The 14018-nt window shown below is 38.4% G+C and overlaps 1 protein-coding gene across 1 annotated transcript in view; it reads right to left on the bottom strand.

The window, feature by feature from the left end:
- The window catches only part of RELN (reelin), a 490103-nt gene extending 476693 nt beyond the window's left edge, over window positions 1–13410 (bottom strand). The window contains exon 1 of the mRNA XM_087441541.1: window positions 13224–13410. Within this exon, the coding sequence (XP_087297667.1) occupies window positions 13224–13281 (58 nt within the window). The 5' untranslated portion in view covers window positions 13282–13410. The remainder of the gene's footprint in view (window positions 1–13223) is intronic.
- Between the last annotated feature and the right edge of the window lie 608 nt (window positions 13411–14018).

The raw sequence follows: 14018 nt of genomic DNA, 5'->3' as shown, positions 1-14018 counted from the left end.
CTTGTCGATGTTGTAAGAGGGATGGAAGAGAACTATTTTTTATCTAATGTCTGGTTACATCACTTAATCCTTACATTACCCTGTGAAGTAAGTATAATAACCCTCATTTTTTAGAAGAGAAAGTTGAGATTCATAGAAGTCGAGTAATTTGTCAAGGACACTCAGTAGGAAGAAGAGGAGCCTGAGATCAAATCTGGCCATGCCTGACCCCAAGGTCGCTGCTTTAAATAAATTGTCTTTAGTAAAGCAGTGGTACTTTGGTCCAGGACATAATTGGCACTTAATTCCCAGGAGGTCCCCCTCTTTCGCTCTATAAGTACTCTCTTGTGCATTTCTCACCATGGCTTTCTTAACATTCAGTTTATGTGACCAAGTTTGTTTTCCAATCTTCCCCCTTTTTGTACTTTCTTAACTTTTTACAACACTACTTTACTATGTGCATTCAGGTGACAGTTCTAACTCTTTAACTACTCGGGCTTGAATCTCTGACTACAGCCCTGTGGTTGTTCATTAACAGGCACAGAGACTGTTTAAATAATGCCCTGAGTGGTGCTGAGCTGTTTGAGAAGGGGGTAGATGCTGGTACACTCCACTTAGCAGTCCTTTGGACTAGCATGAGTATTGTGCCCCTACAATAATAGAGGCCCAAGCTCACACGTCTCTCAGAATTTCTTGGTTAAATCCAGTTCAACTAGTTATTATTAATACTTTTTAATAATCTTAAAAATAAATCAGAAAAATACACAAGATGGATATAGAATCACCTTGAACATTAGGAATAGCATCTTCCTAGAAGAGCAGTTTAAGTCACACAATAAGGTGGCAAACCAGTTTACAATTCAGAACTTCCAGTTTTGCAGCTCGTGTGTTAAACCTGAGATCTTACTTCTGTTTAGTAAGCCATAATAAACGTCTTCAAGAATATTTGGCCCACAAAATCTACAAATCTGCAAACTAAATGGAAAAATAGAGAAATAGTTTTCAAGAAAAATTGGTTCACATCAAAAAAAATCTGCAAAAATATAAAAGGTGATGTCAGGGGTGAAAAATGAGTAAATCTGTGGGAAAGGGAGTTTAAAATGGGATAAGATTCCTTTTTCATTAAGAGGGCTTTGAAGTGGTAATTAGTCTACAAAAAAAATTACAGTTATGCATTCTTAGAGTATAAATCCTTTCTTGCTGATAAGTAGAAATTTTGCCCAGTATTGAATTTGAATAATCATAACACAATGAGAATTAAACTTTATATATATATATATCAATCAGACCTATAACTTTCAAATAATTGGGAGATGATGACTCTAAAAGAAATACAAAAAAAAGACGTTGAATTACATTTAAAAGTTGCAAGAGTTCACTCAATATCTGCCTTTCATTGATTTTTTGAGCCAAAGTATCAAACGATTTGATATGTATGGGAAAGTGGATCTCTACTCTTATTTACTATGTAAAAGTCAAGCAGAAAGTATATAAAATCAAAAAATATATAAATATAGGTATGGAGGGAGTGAACAAACTGAAATTAGTTGACTCTTTAGGCTCCAAAATGGTAATAAAAGGCCAAATAAGAGAAAACTTTTCCCTACAGGGCAGTTAGTAAAATTATAAAACCTATTACCCATAAGACATGGTACAATCTGAAGAAATTGAGGCTCCTAAGCAAAAAAAGTTTAGCAAAGTCTTTAGGCAATAAAACTTCACTGGGAAAGGTGGGATATTTGAGGATTGGCTCCAAGATGCATGTCCTGTCAGAACGTGTTACTTAACGCACCTCAAATATTTCTGAGATGAGAGAAACCATGGGTCAATAAAAAGTCACTATATCATAAAATTTCTGAAAAAGAACCCAATTCCTCAACACTAAAAATCCTTTTTTTAAAGCTTCTCCACTTCTGGGGATTTTCACATGCTGTCTCCTCTCTCTAGAATGTCCTTGCCATTCCTTGAGCCCTAACTGCACACCCTCAGCCTTCCTCTCCCTCACCTCACTTCTTACTTGGATGCTGTCAACTGATCCTCCAAGTCTCCATTTACACATTTTTACCTCTGAGAGACCTTTCCTGACTCTGCCCCTCCATCCTAAATTAGGTTCTGGAGAGCTGCATTGTCCATCATGGTAACCCACTTGTGTCTATTCAAATTGAAATTGAATAAAAATTTAAAATTAAGTTCCTTAGTCACACTAGGCACATTTCAAGTATTCAGTAGGCACATGTAGCTGGTATTTACTGTATTGGACAGAACAGACTTATAGACTGTGATGGTTAATTTTATGTGTCAACTTGACTGGGCTAACGGATGCCCTAATAGCTGGTAAAACATTATTTCTGAGTATGCTGTTAGGGTGTTTCTGGAAGAGATTAGCATTTCAGTTGTTGAACTGGGTAAAGCAGACAGCCCTCCCCAATGTTAGTGGGCATCATCCAATCCGTTGAGGGCCTGAATAGAAGAAAAAAGCAGAGGAAGGGTGAGTTTACTTTCTCTTTCTACTTGAACTTAGACGTCTCTCTTCTCCTGCCCTCAGACATCTGCACTCCCGGTTCTCAAGGTTTTGGACTCAGACTGGGACTTACACTATCAGGCCTTCAGACTCAGATTGAATTACACCACTGGCTTTCCTGGTTCCCCAGCTTGCAGGTGGAAGATTGTGGGACTTCTTGGCCTCCATAACCACATGAACCAATTCCTATAATAAGTCTGCTCTTGTAAATATAAATATCTATGTGTGTCCTATTGGTTCTATTTCTCTGGAGAACCCTGAAAAATACATAGACTATTTCCATCATTGCAGAAAGTTCTATTGGACAGCACTGTTCTATATTGAAAGGATGAATGAATGCTTAATCACTAACACATTCATTCAATCATTCAATCAATATTTATCAAACACCTCCTACATGCCAGTCGAAGTGCTAGATGCAGTGGACACAGCAGTGAGTAAAGCTAATGCAGTGCCTACCATCATGGAGTTTACAATCTAGTGTTGGGGATAGAACAGTAAACAAGTACAATAAACAAGATAATTTCTGACACTGGTAAATGCTATGAAGAAATAAAACAGGATGATGTGGTAGAGAGTGTCTAGGGCAGGCAGGTTCCTTAAAAGAGTGAAATTGGAGCTGAAACTTCATGAATAAGGAAGAGCCCACCACATGAACACGTGGGGGAAGAGCAGTCCCGCCAGAGCGTACAGCTAGTATGGCGGTCCTAACGTAGGACCCCCCGCGCGATGGTCAAGGCTCAGGAAGGGCAGCACGAGAAGGGAAAAGCAGTATGGGATGAGGCCAGAGAAGCAGGCAAGGGCCAGATTGAATCAATGTGATGGGGAGCTTTGGGTCAGGGAGTGACATGATCTGAAGGAATGAACTAAGGCATAGTATATCTAGGAATGCCCAAAAAATTTTGAGGAAAAAAAATTTCTGGGCCAGCCCCGTGGCTTAGCGGTTAAGTGTGCGCGCTCCGCTGCTGGCGGCCCGGGTTCGGATCCCGGGCGCGCACCGACATACCGCTTCTCAGGCCATGCTGAGGCTGCGTCCCACATACATCAACTAGAAGGATGTGCAGCTATGACATACAACTATCTACTGGGGCTTTGGGGGGAAAATAAATAAATAAATAAAATCTTTAAAAAAAAATTTCTAATAAGTTTTCCCCATGGTTTAAATAAATATCCAGCCTAATATTTTAATGTAATTGTCTCCAGCACAGTTTCTGTTACAGTATAGCAAAGTACATTTATTCACTCATTTACTCAGCAAACATTAATTGAACAACTATTACGTGCAAAGCACCGTGTTAGGCACTAGGAAAACTGTGGTGAACAAGACAAATACAATTCCTGCTCCATAAAGCTTACATTGCAGTGGGAGAGACAGATACCAACATCAATTACTATAATCAATGATGGAGTTATAAAAGTCCTGCATGTGCTACAGGGAAATAAAGGATGGCAAGAAAGGAGAAGAGTGGAGGCTTAACTGACGAAGAGGTTGAAGCTAAGATCTAAGAGGAGTTAGTTTGGTAAAAAGAGCCGAGGAGAAGGAGGAAAAAATATTTCAGGCCAAAGCACCTACGTGTAAGAAGGAGCCCATGTGGAAAGGCAATTGGCAGATTTGAAGCCAGAAAGAATGTCAGCGCTGATGGAATACAGAACAAGGGATACTGGCCCGGATGAGCTCCTAGCATGGACAGTGGACAGACTGCTTGGGCCTTGTCAGCCACAGCAAGGATTGGGTCTTTTTCCTGAAAGCAGTGGTGAGGCGTGGAAGGGATTTTAAGCGCAGACATGTCTTCAGGATGGTTAATTTTGCCTGTTTTTAAACTTTATCTAAATGGATTTATACAATATATATGATTTTATATCTGATTTCTTCGGCTCAACATCATGTTTGTAAAAATCACTCATGTTGTTACATGTAGCAATAGCTTGTTCATTCTTATTATTATATAGTACATGGCGGGGGGATCACAATTTATCTCTTGCTAATGAAAACTTTGGCTATTTTCGGTTTGGGTCAACTATGAAAAATGGGATTATAAATACTCTTGTGCATGTCTGTTGGTGAACATACGCATACATTTCAGTTAGAAGAGGGAGTGTTGGATCATGGGGGAAGCTCTCTTAATGTATTTCCAAACTAGGGAGATATAAAGAGAAATCTTTAGAGGTCAAAAATGAAGTGAAAGCAGGAATCCAGAGATAAGCCAGTGAGTGCCCAACCCTCTCAGGGCTCTGTGAGGTCTCCCATATCAACAGACCTTGAACTTCCATTCTGACGGCCATGTGGGGTGTGGGAACAAGAGATAAAGCTTAGGGCCTGCTCAAGGTGAGAAGAAGGATCGGATAGCGCACCTCAAAGTGGGATTGGAAGATCAGTCTACCAGTGATCTGTTGCCAGTTCATCTTGAGATATGTACAGAAATTGAGAGTGTTTAGAAACTTTTCTAGCAATTTTATAGTGCAATAACATCCAAGCAGCATTCCGTCTTTCTAGAAACTCGTTTCCATTGTATTTTACAAAAGTATCTTTCTGTGATGGCTACAAACAGAGAGTTTGTGAAGCACTGTGATAAGAAACCCACATGTAAAGCTATGACCCATCCTCAAATAGCTAGACCCTCAACGGAAAGGTAAACTAGAAAAAAAACTCTTCATTTGTTTCAATCTTGGCGTAGGGTAATGATGGCAGGGGAATTCTCTCACCAACATATGAAAGCCCAATCTGGCTCTCAAGAGTTTGTAGCTCAAATTTATACTTCTGTTTGATTTGAAAAATCTTGAGCCAAGAATTAATTTTAAAGTGAAATTGGGTTGAAAGTACTCCTAGCACCTGGCAGAAACAAATTCAAATCACCTCTAAGAAGGAGGGGAAAAAAAACTCCTTTAAGTAGGCTTCAAAGAATTAAACAGATAAAGATGTGTTGACCATATGTTCACAATCAAAAATCACTAATACAGTGAGAAAGCAGAACCCAGTGAGTCAATAGAAACAGTAGATAACTAGAATCAGACCCACAAAGTCTTCAGATATTGGAATTATCAGCTACAGAATATAAGATGTATATATCTAATAAATTTAGAAAAATGAAATAGTGTTTCAAAAATATAAGAATAAGGGACCATCAAGAATGACCAGGCAAGCCGGCCCCGTGGCTTAGCGGTTAAGTGCGCGCGCTCCACTGCTGGCGGCCCGGGTTCGGATCCCGGGCGCGCACCGACGCACTGCTTCTCCGGCCATGCTGAGGCCTCGTCCCACATACAGCAACTAGAAGGAAGTGCAGTTATGACATACAACTATCTACTGAGGCTTTGGGGGAAAAAATAAATAAAATTATTAAAAAAAAAAAAAAAAGAATGACCAGGCATTCTCTAAGTGAAAAATATGATAACCAAAATTTAGAACTCTAAGGATAGAGATATCTGCTTCTGATAGCATAGAATATTAGACATTCTTGGAGGCCTTCCTCCTGTAAAACAACTAGATCCAGCATAAAACATAATTTTCTTATGTTATTGGGCGTATAGAAAGTAAAGGAAATTACTAAGAGACCGGGGAATTTAAAAAAGGAACCAGCCATGAACCACCAACCAGCACCATGTACAGTGAGCACATATGAACATGAGTTCCCAATTATATGGAAACTCAACATACAGCAGCTGGCTGTGCAGATACAAAGAGAAAAAAATAGATTTTTCAATAAATGTGATGAGACAACTGGTTATCCATATGGAAAAGAATAAAATTGGATCTCCACTTCCCAACTAGGGCCACAGGCTTAAGGATGGGGTCTTTCACTTGCCTGAGCCGCTTCCAGGCCCTGAGGAGGGACTAGAAATGGGTTCAGATGGTCATATGTTTTTGTAAAATTTTAAAAGTAAGATATTTTGCCCACATTGGTTAAGATCACGGTTCCTTTCTTTTCTAACTACCTGTCTACCACATTTCGCTTTGTTGAGACTGTCAGTGGAGTAGCTGTGAGCTTGTTTTTTGGATATGGCTAAAAGGAAGTCGATTTGGAGATTCATTGCGTTTGAGTTTAGTTGGGTATTTTTATGTGGTTTGCAGTCACTGTGTGTTCATTCGAGTTAACCGTTAGCTGTTTTCCCAGTAAGGAATGACTTCCAGAAATACTTTTACTGTCCACTATGTGGACTTAACTGGAGTCATGATATGTAGGTGCAGATTAAAGGTTTATCACAGAGCATGTCCTATGGCCCCTGGCATCAGAAATATGTGGATAGTGGAGGGTAACAAGGTGTGAAATGTATGAAACCAGAAGCTAGTCTGTGGAAAATTCTTCCAATGATAAGATGTTTCAAAATGTAAGGTCTCTTCTGTCAGAAATACATAAAATAATGCACTGTTTATAATTATATTTTTTGATGGGATCACCTGAATTCCTACATTCACAAGGCACAAACCTGCAGTACCCCTGCAAACAGCATATATCTATAAGTGAAGTCTTGTGTTTCATGATTCCCAGTCTATTGAATCACATGTTTAGTGTGTCTGATGCACCTTGCTCTGACAATCTGATGGTTCCAGACAAAAGAGTGCACAAAATTGTCACCAGTGTAGTGAAATGGCCTGAAGAAACAAGTGTTCCAGAGACAAATCTCCTAAACGTATTAATCGGAAGAACTAGGTATGTAGTATTAGTGTGAATAATTTGGTGATACGTTGCATTTGATTGCTTTTAGTATGCTTTAAATTCAAATTAATTTTATGTTTTTCATAATTGCTGATTATACCAAAATTCAAAGATGATGAAGAAGAAGTATTCTAAGGAATGTCAAAAACATAACAGTAAATAAATAAAATGGAGTAAAGTTTTGAAATGTCAAAAACTATTATATTACATAACAGAAACCAAAAACTCTTATGGTCAATGTCTTGAAGACAAAGAAAAGAATTAAGATAGCCTAGAAACTATAGATGATAAAAATGACAATAGAAGAGAGAAAGAAAATTATGAGATATACTTCCTTTCCAAACAGGAAAAAAAGATGAGAAGGATGGTGAAAATAATAATTAAAAAAACACCATTTATGGGGCTGGCCCAGTGATGTAGTCGTTAAGTTTGTGCACTCCGCTTTGGCAGTCTGGGGTTTGCGGGTTCAGACCCCGGGCAGGAACATATACGCCGCTCATCAAGCCATGCTGTGGTGGCGTCCCACATATCAGGTGGAGGAAGATTGGCACAGATGTTAGCTCAGGTACAATCTTCCTCAAGCAAAAAGAGGAAGATTGGCAACAGATGTTAGCTCAGGGCCAATATTCCTCACCAAAAACCCTCCCACAATTTATATGATCAATAGAATATACATGAAGGTCTGAAACAGCTTCAATTTGATAAATTTCTTGACTTGGATAAGCACCATATAATCTTTCATTTTGTTCTGTTCAGATGGATAATTTCACTCAACACTATTTAATGACAGTTTTGTAAAAATTTTTTCAAAATAGTGATCCCATTAATATTTATAGAGAATCAGATAAATCATACAATGAACAAAAGAGCTTCTCAAATAGATATTTTGAAAAAACAAGTTTTTAAATGGACAAGCCATTATGAGGTCTTCTCTCGGGTATTGCAAGCAAAAGTAAAGGATTGCTTTTATTGTTTTGTTTGTAAACTGATTTAACAAGACATATGAGTTTGCTCATACCAGATGGATGTTCAGACTGGGTGAATTTATTAAGAACCCTCAAAATTCATGAAGACTGCTCAAGGCATAAGAAGTCTATGACATATGAAGCAGTTTGTTGAAGAATATGCAGCCAAAAATGTAGGAAAAGAAATATTATAGAAGTGAGTCAGGCAGTTCATTAACAAAAATATTATGCTGGTTTTTTGGATTTTGTGGTGTTTGTGGTATTTGTTAGCTTTTAAAAAATTTGTACTTTGTTGTAGTTTTTTCTTATTCTCAACAAATGTTCTCTTTTATACATAATTTATTATTTTTCTTGAAGAGGACCCCCAAATTATATATGTCTCATGCCCCACAAGGCCTGAATCCACCTCTGCTGTGATATAATATTTAACTAGTGTTCATAAGCGTGGTCTTACTTGATGTTAACAGGCAGAATCAATTCTGACTAGTGGAGCATTTTTTCCAATTGGTTGTGCCAATGCTGTATCAGTTTCTACATATTTTGAATACTAAACCCTACTCACACTACAGACAAAAAATCAATTGCTAAAATAAAGTTTTAAATGTGAAAAGCAAGACTTCAAAACTTTTAGAAGAAAATATTGTGCTGGATATCTTCCATTTGCCCCCTCTCCCCCCCATCCACTCTCCAGTCTTCTCTACTACGTACTAATGCTAACCTGTGCAGATGGCATCAACAACACGCCTGCAGCCTCTGTTCTATGGGTGAGTTTGGCCAATAGGGAGATCAGGCAGTAGATCAAAGAGGGGAGGAAAATGAGGTCAGGGTCTTTACAAGTCTGGGATTAGGGTGAGGTGAGTGAGGCATTACTCTTTGAAATTTGCCCCTCTACAGATTCTATCTAGTTTTACCTTCTGGAACTCTGTTCAAATGCAAACTACACTTTCTCACTCACTTTTCCGTATCTTTTAACCTCTCTATTACATTTTATGTCTATTTGTCTCTCTGTGCTGCATTCGAGAGAATTTCCTCAGATCTGTCTTCCAGTTCATTAATTCTCTTTCACTGTGTCCAAGCTGCCATTAATTTACGCACTGAGTTTTCATTTTTAATTTTTATTGTGTAATATTTAATATACATTGAAGGAAGGTCTGAGACACAAGAAACAATACTGTATTGTATATTTGAAAATTTGCTGAGAGGGTAGATCTTATGTTGTATTCTTATCACAAAAATAATAATAAATAATGAGGGCAAAAGAAACTTTTAGTGGTGATGGATGTTTGTGGTGTGGATTGTGGTGATGGTTTCATGGGTGTATACTTATCTCCAAACTCATCAAGTTGTATATGTTAAATATGTACAGCTTTTTGTATGTCAATCATACCTTAAAAAAGTGTTTTTAAAAAAAATTGTGAGCAGACTAATGGTAATAATAATGAATAATAATAATCGTGAAATTTAAAAGTTAAGTTTTGAAATATATATATATCTCTATATATAATTTAATTTGAAGCTAGTATAATCAGTGTGTTCAGGAGGATCATACTGACTAAATTCAATCTTTATTAATAAGAGTTTAGTTTAACATCATGTTCAATACATATGTGTGTGCAGGGCTTACGCTGAAGAAGGATGACCACTCAGGGGGCAGGAGAGGAAGAGGAAATCAGCCTGTGCACCAAAACCCAGACAACACAGTATGAGAATGGAAAATTATGGACTATTCCCAATCACTCACATACAAAGATGCACAAATTCTAAACAACCTACTAGTAAATGGAATCCAGCAAAAGATAAAAAAGATAATAAAGGATGACAAAGTTGAGTTCACCCCATGATTAAAAGAATAATTTAACATTAGAAAAGCTCTTCACTATATTAACATATTAAAAAAGAAAAGTTAAAGAATCTTTTCAATAGATACAGGAAATTCAGGGTCTTTTTACAATGAACTCACAGCAAAATGAAAATTGAAAGGAACTACCTTAATCTGATAAAGGATACTTACAAAAAATTCTACAAGAAACATTATTCTTCTTGGTGGAACATTAGAAGCATTCCATTTAAGATCAAGAATGAGATGAACACGCCCTCCATCACCATTTTTATTTAACATTATATTGAAGGTCCTAGTCAGTGAAATAAAAACAGGAAGCAAAAAAAGAAAGAAAATATATAAGGATTGAAAAGGAACAAACTGAATTCTTAGCTGGCAGTTAATTTCTTTCAGCATGTTGAAGATATTGTTACATTGTCTCTTGGCTTTCACTGTTGCTGTTTAGAAGTCAACTGTCATTTTAACTGCTGCTGATTTGAAGGTAATCTGCATTTTTGTGTGTGTGGCTCTTTTAAGAATTTTGCTTTATTTTTGGTATTCTTCAGTTTATGATTAAAAATTGCATAAAAACTCAACTAACTTTTGTAACTCACATATTCATCCTAATAGTTTGTATATTCACAAGTGATTTGATTACCTACTGGAAAACAGGGAAAAATATAAAATGATACTACTCAGAGAAGCACAACATGCCAAGAAAAAAATAAGCCATCTAGGAATAAATTAAAACAAAAATGTGAAGTTATATATGGATAAAATTATAAAAGAATTTTCCCAGTTACATAACTCCTAGGAAGCGGTAGAACCATTATTCAAATGTAGACAGAATGTTTCCAAGCACCTAACGGCTACACACACTGTCCTGCCTTGTCCCAGAAGGGGAAACACCAGTGTCTACCAGATGAAAAAATGTTGCAAAGAAAATTAAAACAAGATACCATTTCATACCTATTAGATTGTCAAAAGTTAAAAGTCTGACAATAGCAAGTATTGGTGAGGCTATGGATGACAAGAACTCTTACACATTGCTGCTGGAATACAAATTGTTGTATCCATCTGGAAAGCAATGTTTCAATATCTAGCAAAGTTGAAGCAATGTAGTAATTTTGTCTCTAGTTATACACCATAGAGACATGCCCAGTGGGTGCAGAAAGAGATGTGCAAGAGTGCTCATAGCAATATTGCTATTAATAGCAAAAACAAAAATAGAAATCACCTAAATATTCATTAATAGAAAAACAAATAAATGATCTGGTCACACAATGAAGCAAAGGTTCTTGCCTTTTTAACAGCTTCATTGAGGTTTAATTTAAATACCATAAATTTCATCTATTTTAAGTGTACAATTCAATGGTTTTTAGTAAATCTACAGAGCTGTGCAATATTACCACAATGCAACTTTAGAACATTTCCATGACCCAAAGAAAGATGCCTCGTGCCCATTTGCAGTTAATCCCATCTACCTCATGCCTAGCTCCAAGCAACCACTAATTTAGTTTCTATACATAGATTTGCCTTCTCTGGACATTTCCTTTAAATGAAATCATGAAATTTGTGGTCTTTTGTATCTGGCTTCTTTCAATTAGCATCATGTTTTTGAAGTTCATCCATGTTGCAGTATGCATCAGTAACTAGTTCTCTTTACTGTGAAAGTAGTATTCTAACATATGGATAGACCATTCACTTTTTGGCTATTGTGAATAATACTGCTATGAATATTCACATTCAAGCCTTTGTGTGGACATACATTTTCAGTTCACTTGGATAGATACCTAGGAGTGAAATTCCTTGGGAGCAAAGGTTCTTAACCTTGTTTGTGCCAAGGACCTCTTCAGCAGTCTGATGAAACCTATGGACCCCTTCTCAAGATAATGATTAAAAAATGTGTCGTGTCTTTAAATAAGATATATAGGATTACAAAGAAACTAATTATATGGAAATACAGTTATTACCAGCATACTAAAAAAGTTATAATATGGTAACATCTGTGTTTTTATTAACCCATTAAATAATTATATATAGTAGCAAGATTAGCAACTAACAATTTCAAAGTAATTAATGAGCTTACTCCATATTTTGAGAGCTCTGTATCAACCATAATGTGATATGGAAATATCTGTGATTTCTATTGGTGATCAAGTCTCAGGTTACTATGACTGGTTGCCTACTTTGTAATTGAAAGAAATGCTAAATTTCAGTTAAAGGTCACTGAAAATTCTATTTCATAGATTTCCTCCACGTACTGCTGGGTTCTCAACCTATTAAGAATTTGAAATATAATATAATACTGTAGTGAAAGTGAATGAAGGAGAGCTACTCATTTCAACATAAGTGAATCTCACATACATAATGATTAACTCAAAAAGCAAGTTGCAGAAGAAAATATACATCTATTACACCACTTATGTAAAGCTTAATTACCTGTTAAACAACGCTGCTGTTCAGGCATTCATACAAATATGCTAAAGTATGAAGAAATGCGTGGGAATGATAAACAACAAATTCAGAACGTAATTACCTCTAGGCGGGAGAGAGAGGGATTCGTTCAGGAAGAGGATAGGAGGGTTTCAACTTCACTTTTAAGGATATAGTTCTTAGACTGATAGGTACACAGATGTTGGTTATATTATTTTGTATGTTGTATGTTTATATTTTATGTTTCCAATGTATTTCCATGTGTATAAATATTTCACAATAAATTTTTTTAAATGCTATGCTATATTCAAAATTGTGAAATTAAAAAATGGAAACTGGGGTGGGCGGAGTCAAGATGGCGGCGTAGGCAGACTCTGAACTCACCTCCTCCCGTGGACACAGCCAATTTACAACTACTCGTGGAAAAATTACCCCTGAGACAGAACTGAAAACTGGATAAGAGGAGCTCCTGAAACAACGGACAATCCTAACTGGGGTAGAAGAGGCAGAGACTCCCTTCTGGAGAGGAAAAACGCCGCCTTCACAAGCCGCCAGCTTCACGGCCGCCGGGAGCAGCTCACAGGTACGCAGCCTCCCTGGAGGCGCGGGGTCCTGAGCCGGGGAGCGCCCCCGCTGTGGGCATTTTGTGGACCCAGCACAATCGAGACCAGTGGCATAATATCTGACTTTGCCTGCTACTAAAGCATTGGGTAGCACCCCCAGAAAACCCGGTTCACAAAGAAACTAAAACCGGCTCTTAAAGGGCCCACGCACAAACTCACCCGTTCCAGAAAGCATCCTAAAATCACCAGAAAGAAAGGTGCACAGTGCTTCGGTGACAAGAGACTCACCTAATAGGCCCTGAGTGCATCTCGGTGAGGGGTGAGACCTCTCCAGGGACTGGGACATTGGCGTCGGCCATTGTTGTGGCCTGGTGTGGGCGTGCTGACACAGACGCCATTGGAGTTCTCCCTGAGACCTGCTAGCCCAGGGTCTGCTCCACCCGCTAGAGCACCGATTTAATCCAGCTCAGCCAGGGCAGGCAGCCCACCCTAGAGACTGGCCCCACCCAACAACAAGCCCTCAGGCAACTTGTGGGCCTGCATAGATTGGTGACTGGATTCTCTGCAGCCTGGCAAATGAGCTGACTTGAGCGGGGCAGGGTGTGCACAAGGAGCGGGTGGAGAGTGTGGGGTGGTGGTGGAGTGTGTGGGGCTCCCGCCGTGGAGAGTCTGGGTCCACTTGGGGAGGTCGGGGCACTCACACAGGACAGGACTGTGTTGACTGTGTGTGTGGACCTGTGGGCAACAGGGCTTGTCAGCTGCAGAAGACTTGTGCTTCTCAAAGATCCACATAGGGGGTTTGCCCCACCTTCCAAAGCCTGAAACAATTGGGTGCTCCTGTGCCTGAGGCCAGCCCCACCCAGCTGCAATCCTCAGAGAGCTGACAAGAGACCTAATAGGCTAGAGGTTTACAGCAATTGTAAGGCCCTGAGCCTAACAACCTGCCACACTGGGGGCCTACTCACTTAAAAGAAATACTGCAACACAAGTGTGGTATTAGAACTTACAGCCAACTGTGCTGGGGCTCCCCAGACCTGATAAAGAGACTGAAGGGCCCACAACAACTACAAGCAGCTGAACATT

Source organism: Ceratotherium simum, chromosome 1 (assembly GCF_057802395.1).
Source record: "Ceratotherium simum simum isolate JZ-2026a chromosome 1, ASM5780239v1, whole genome shotgun sequence".
In the NCBI taxonomy this organism is placed as follows: Eukaryota; Metazoa; Chordata; class Mammalia; order Perissodactyla; family Rhinocerotidae; genus Ceratotherium; species Ceratotherium simum.
This window is presented reverse-complemented; position numbering and strand designations above follow the sequence as displayed.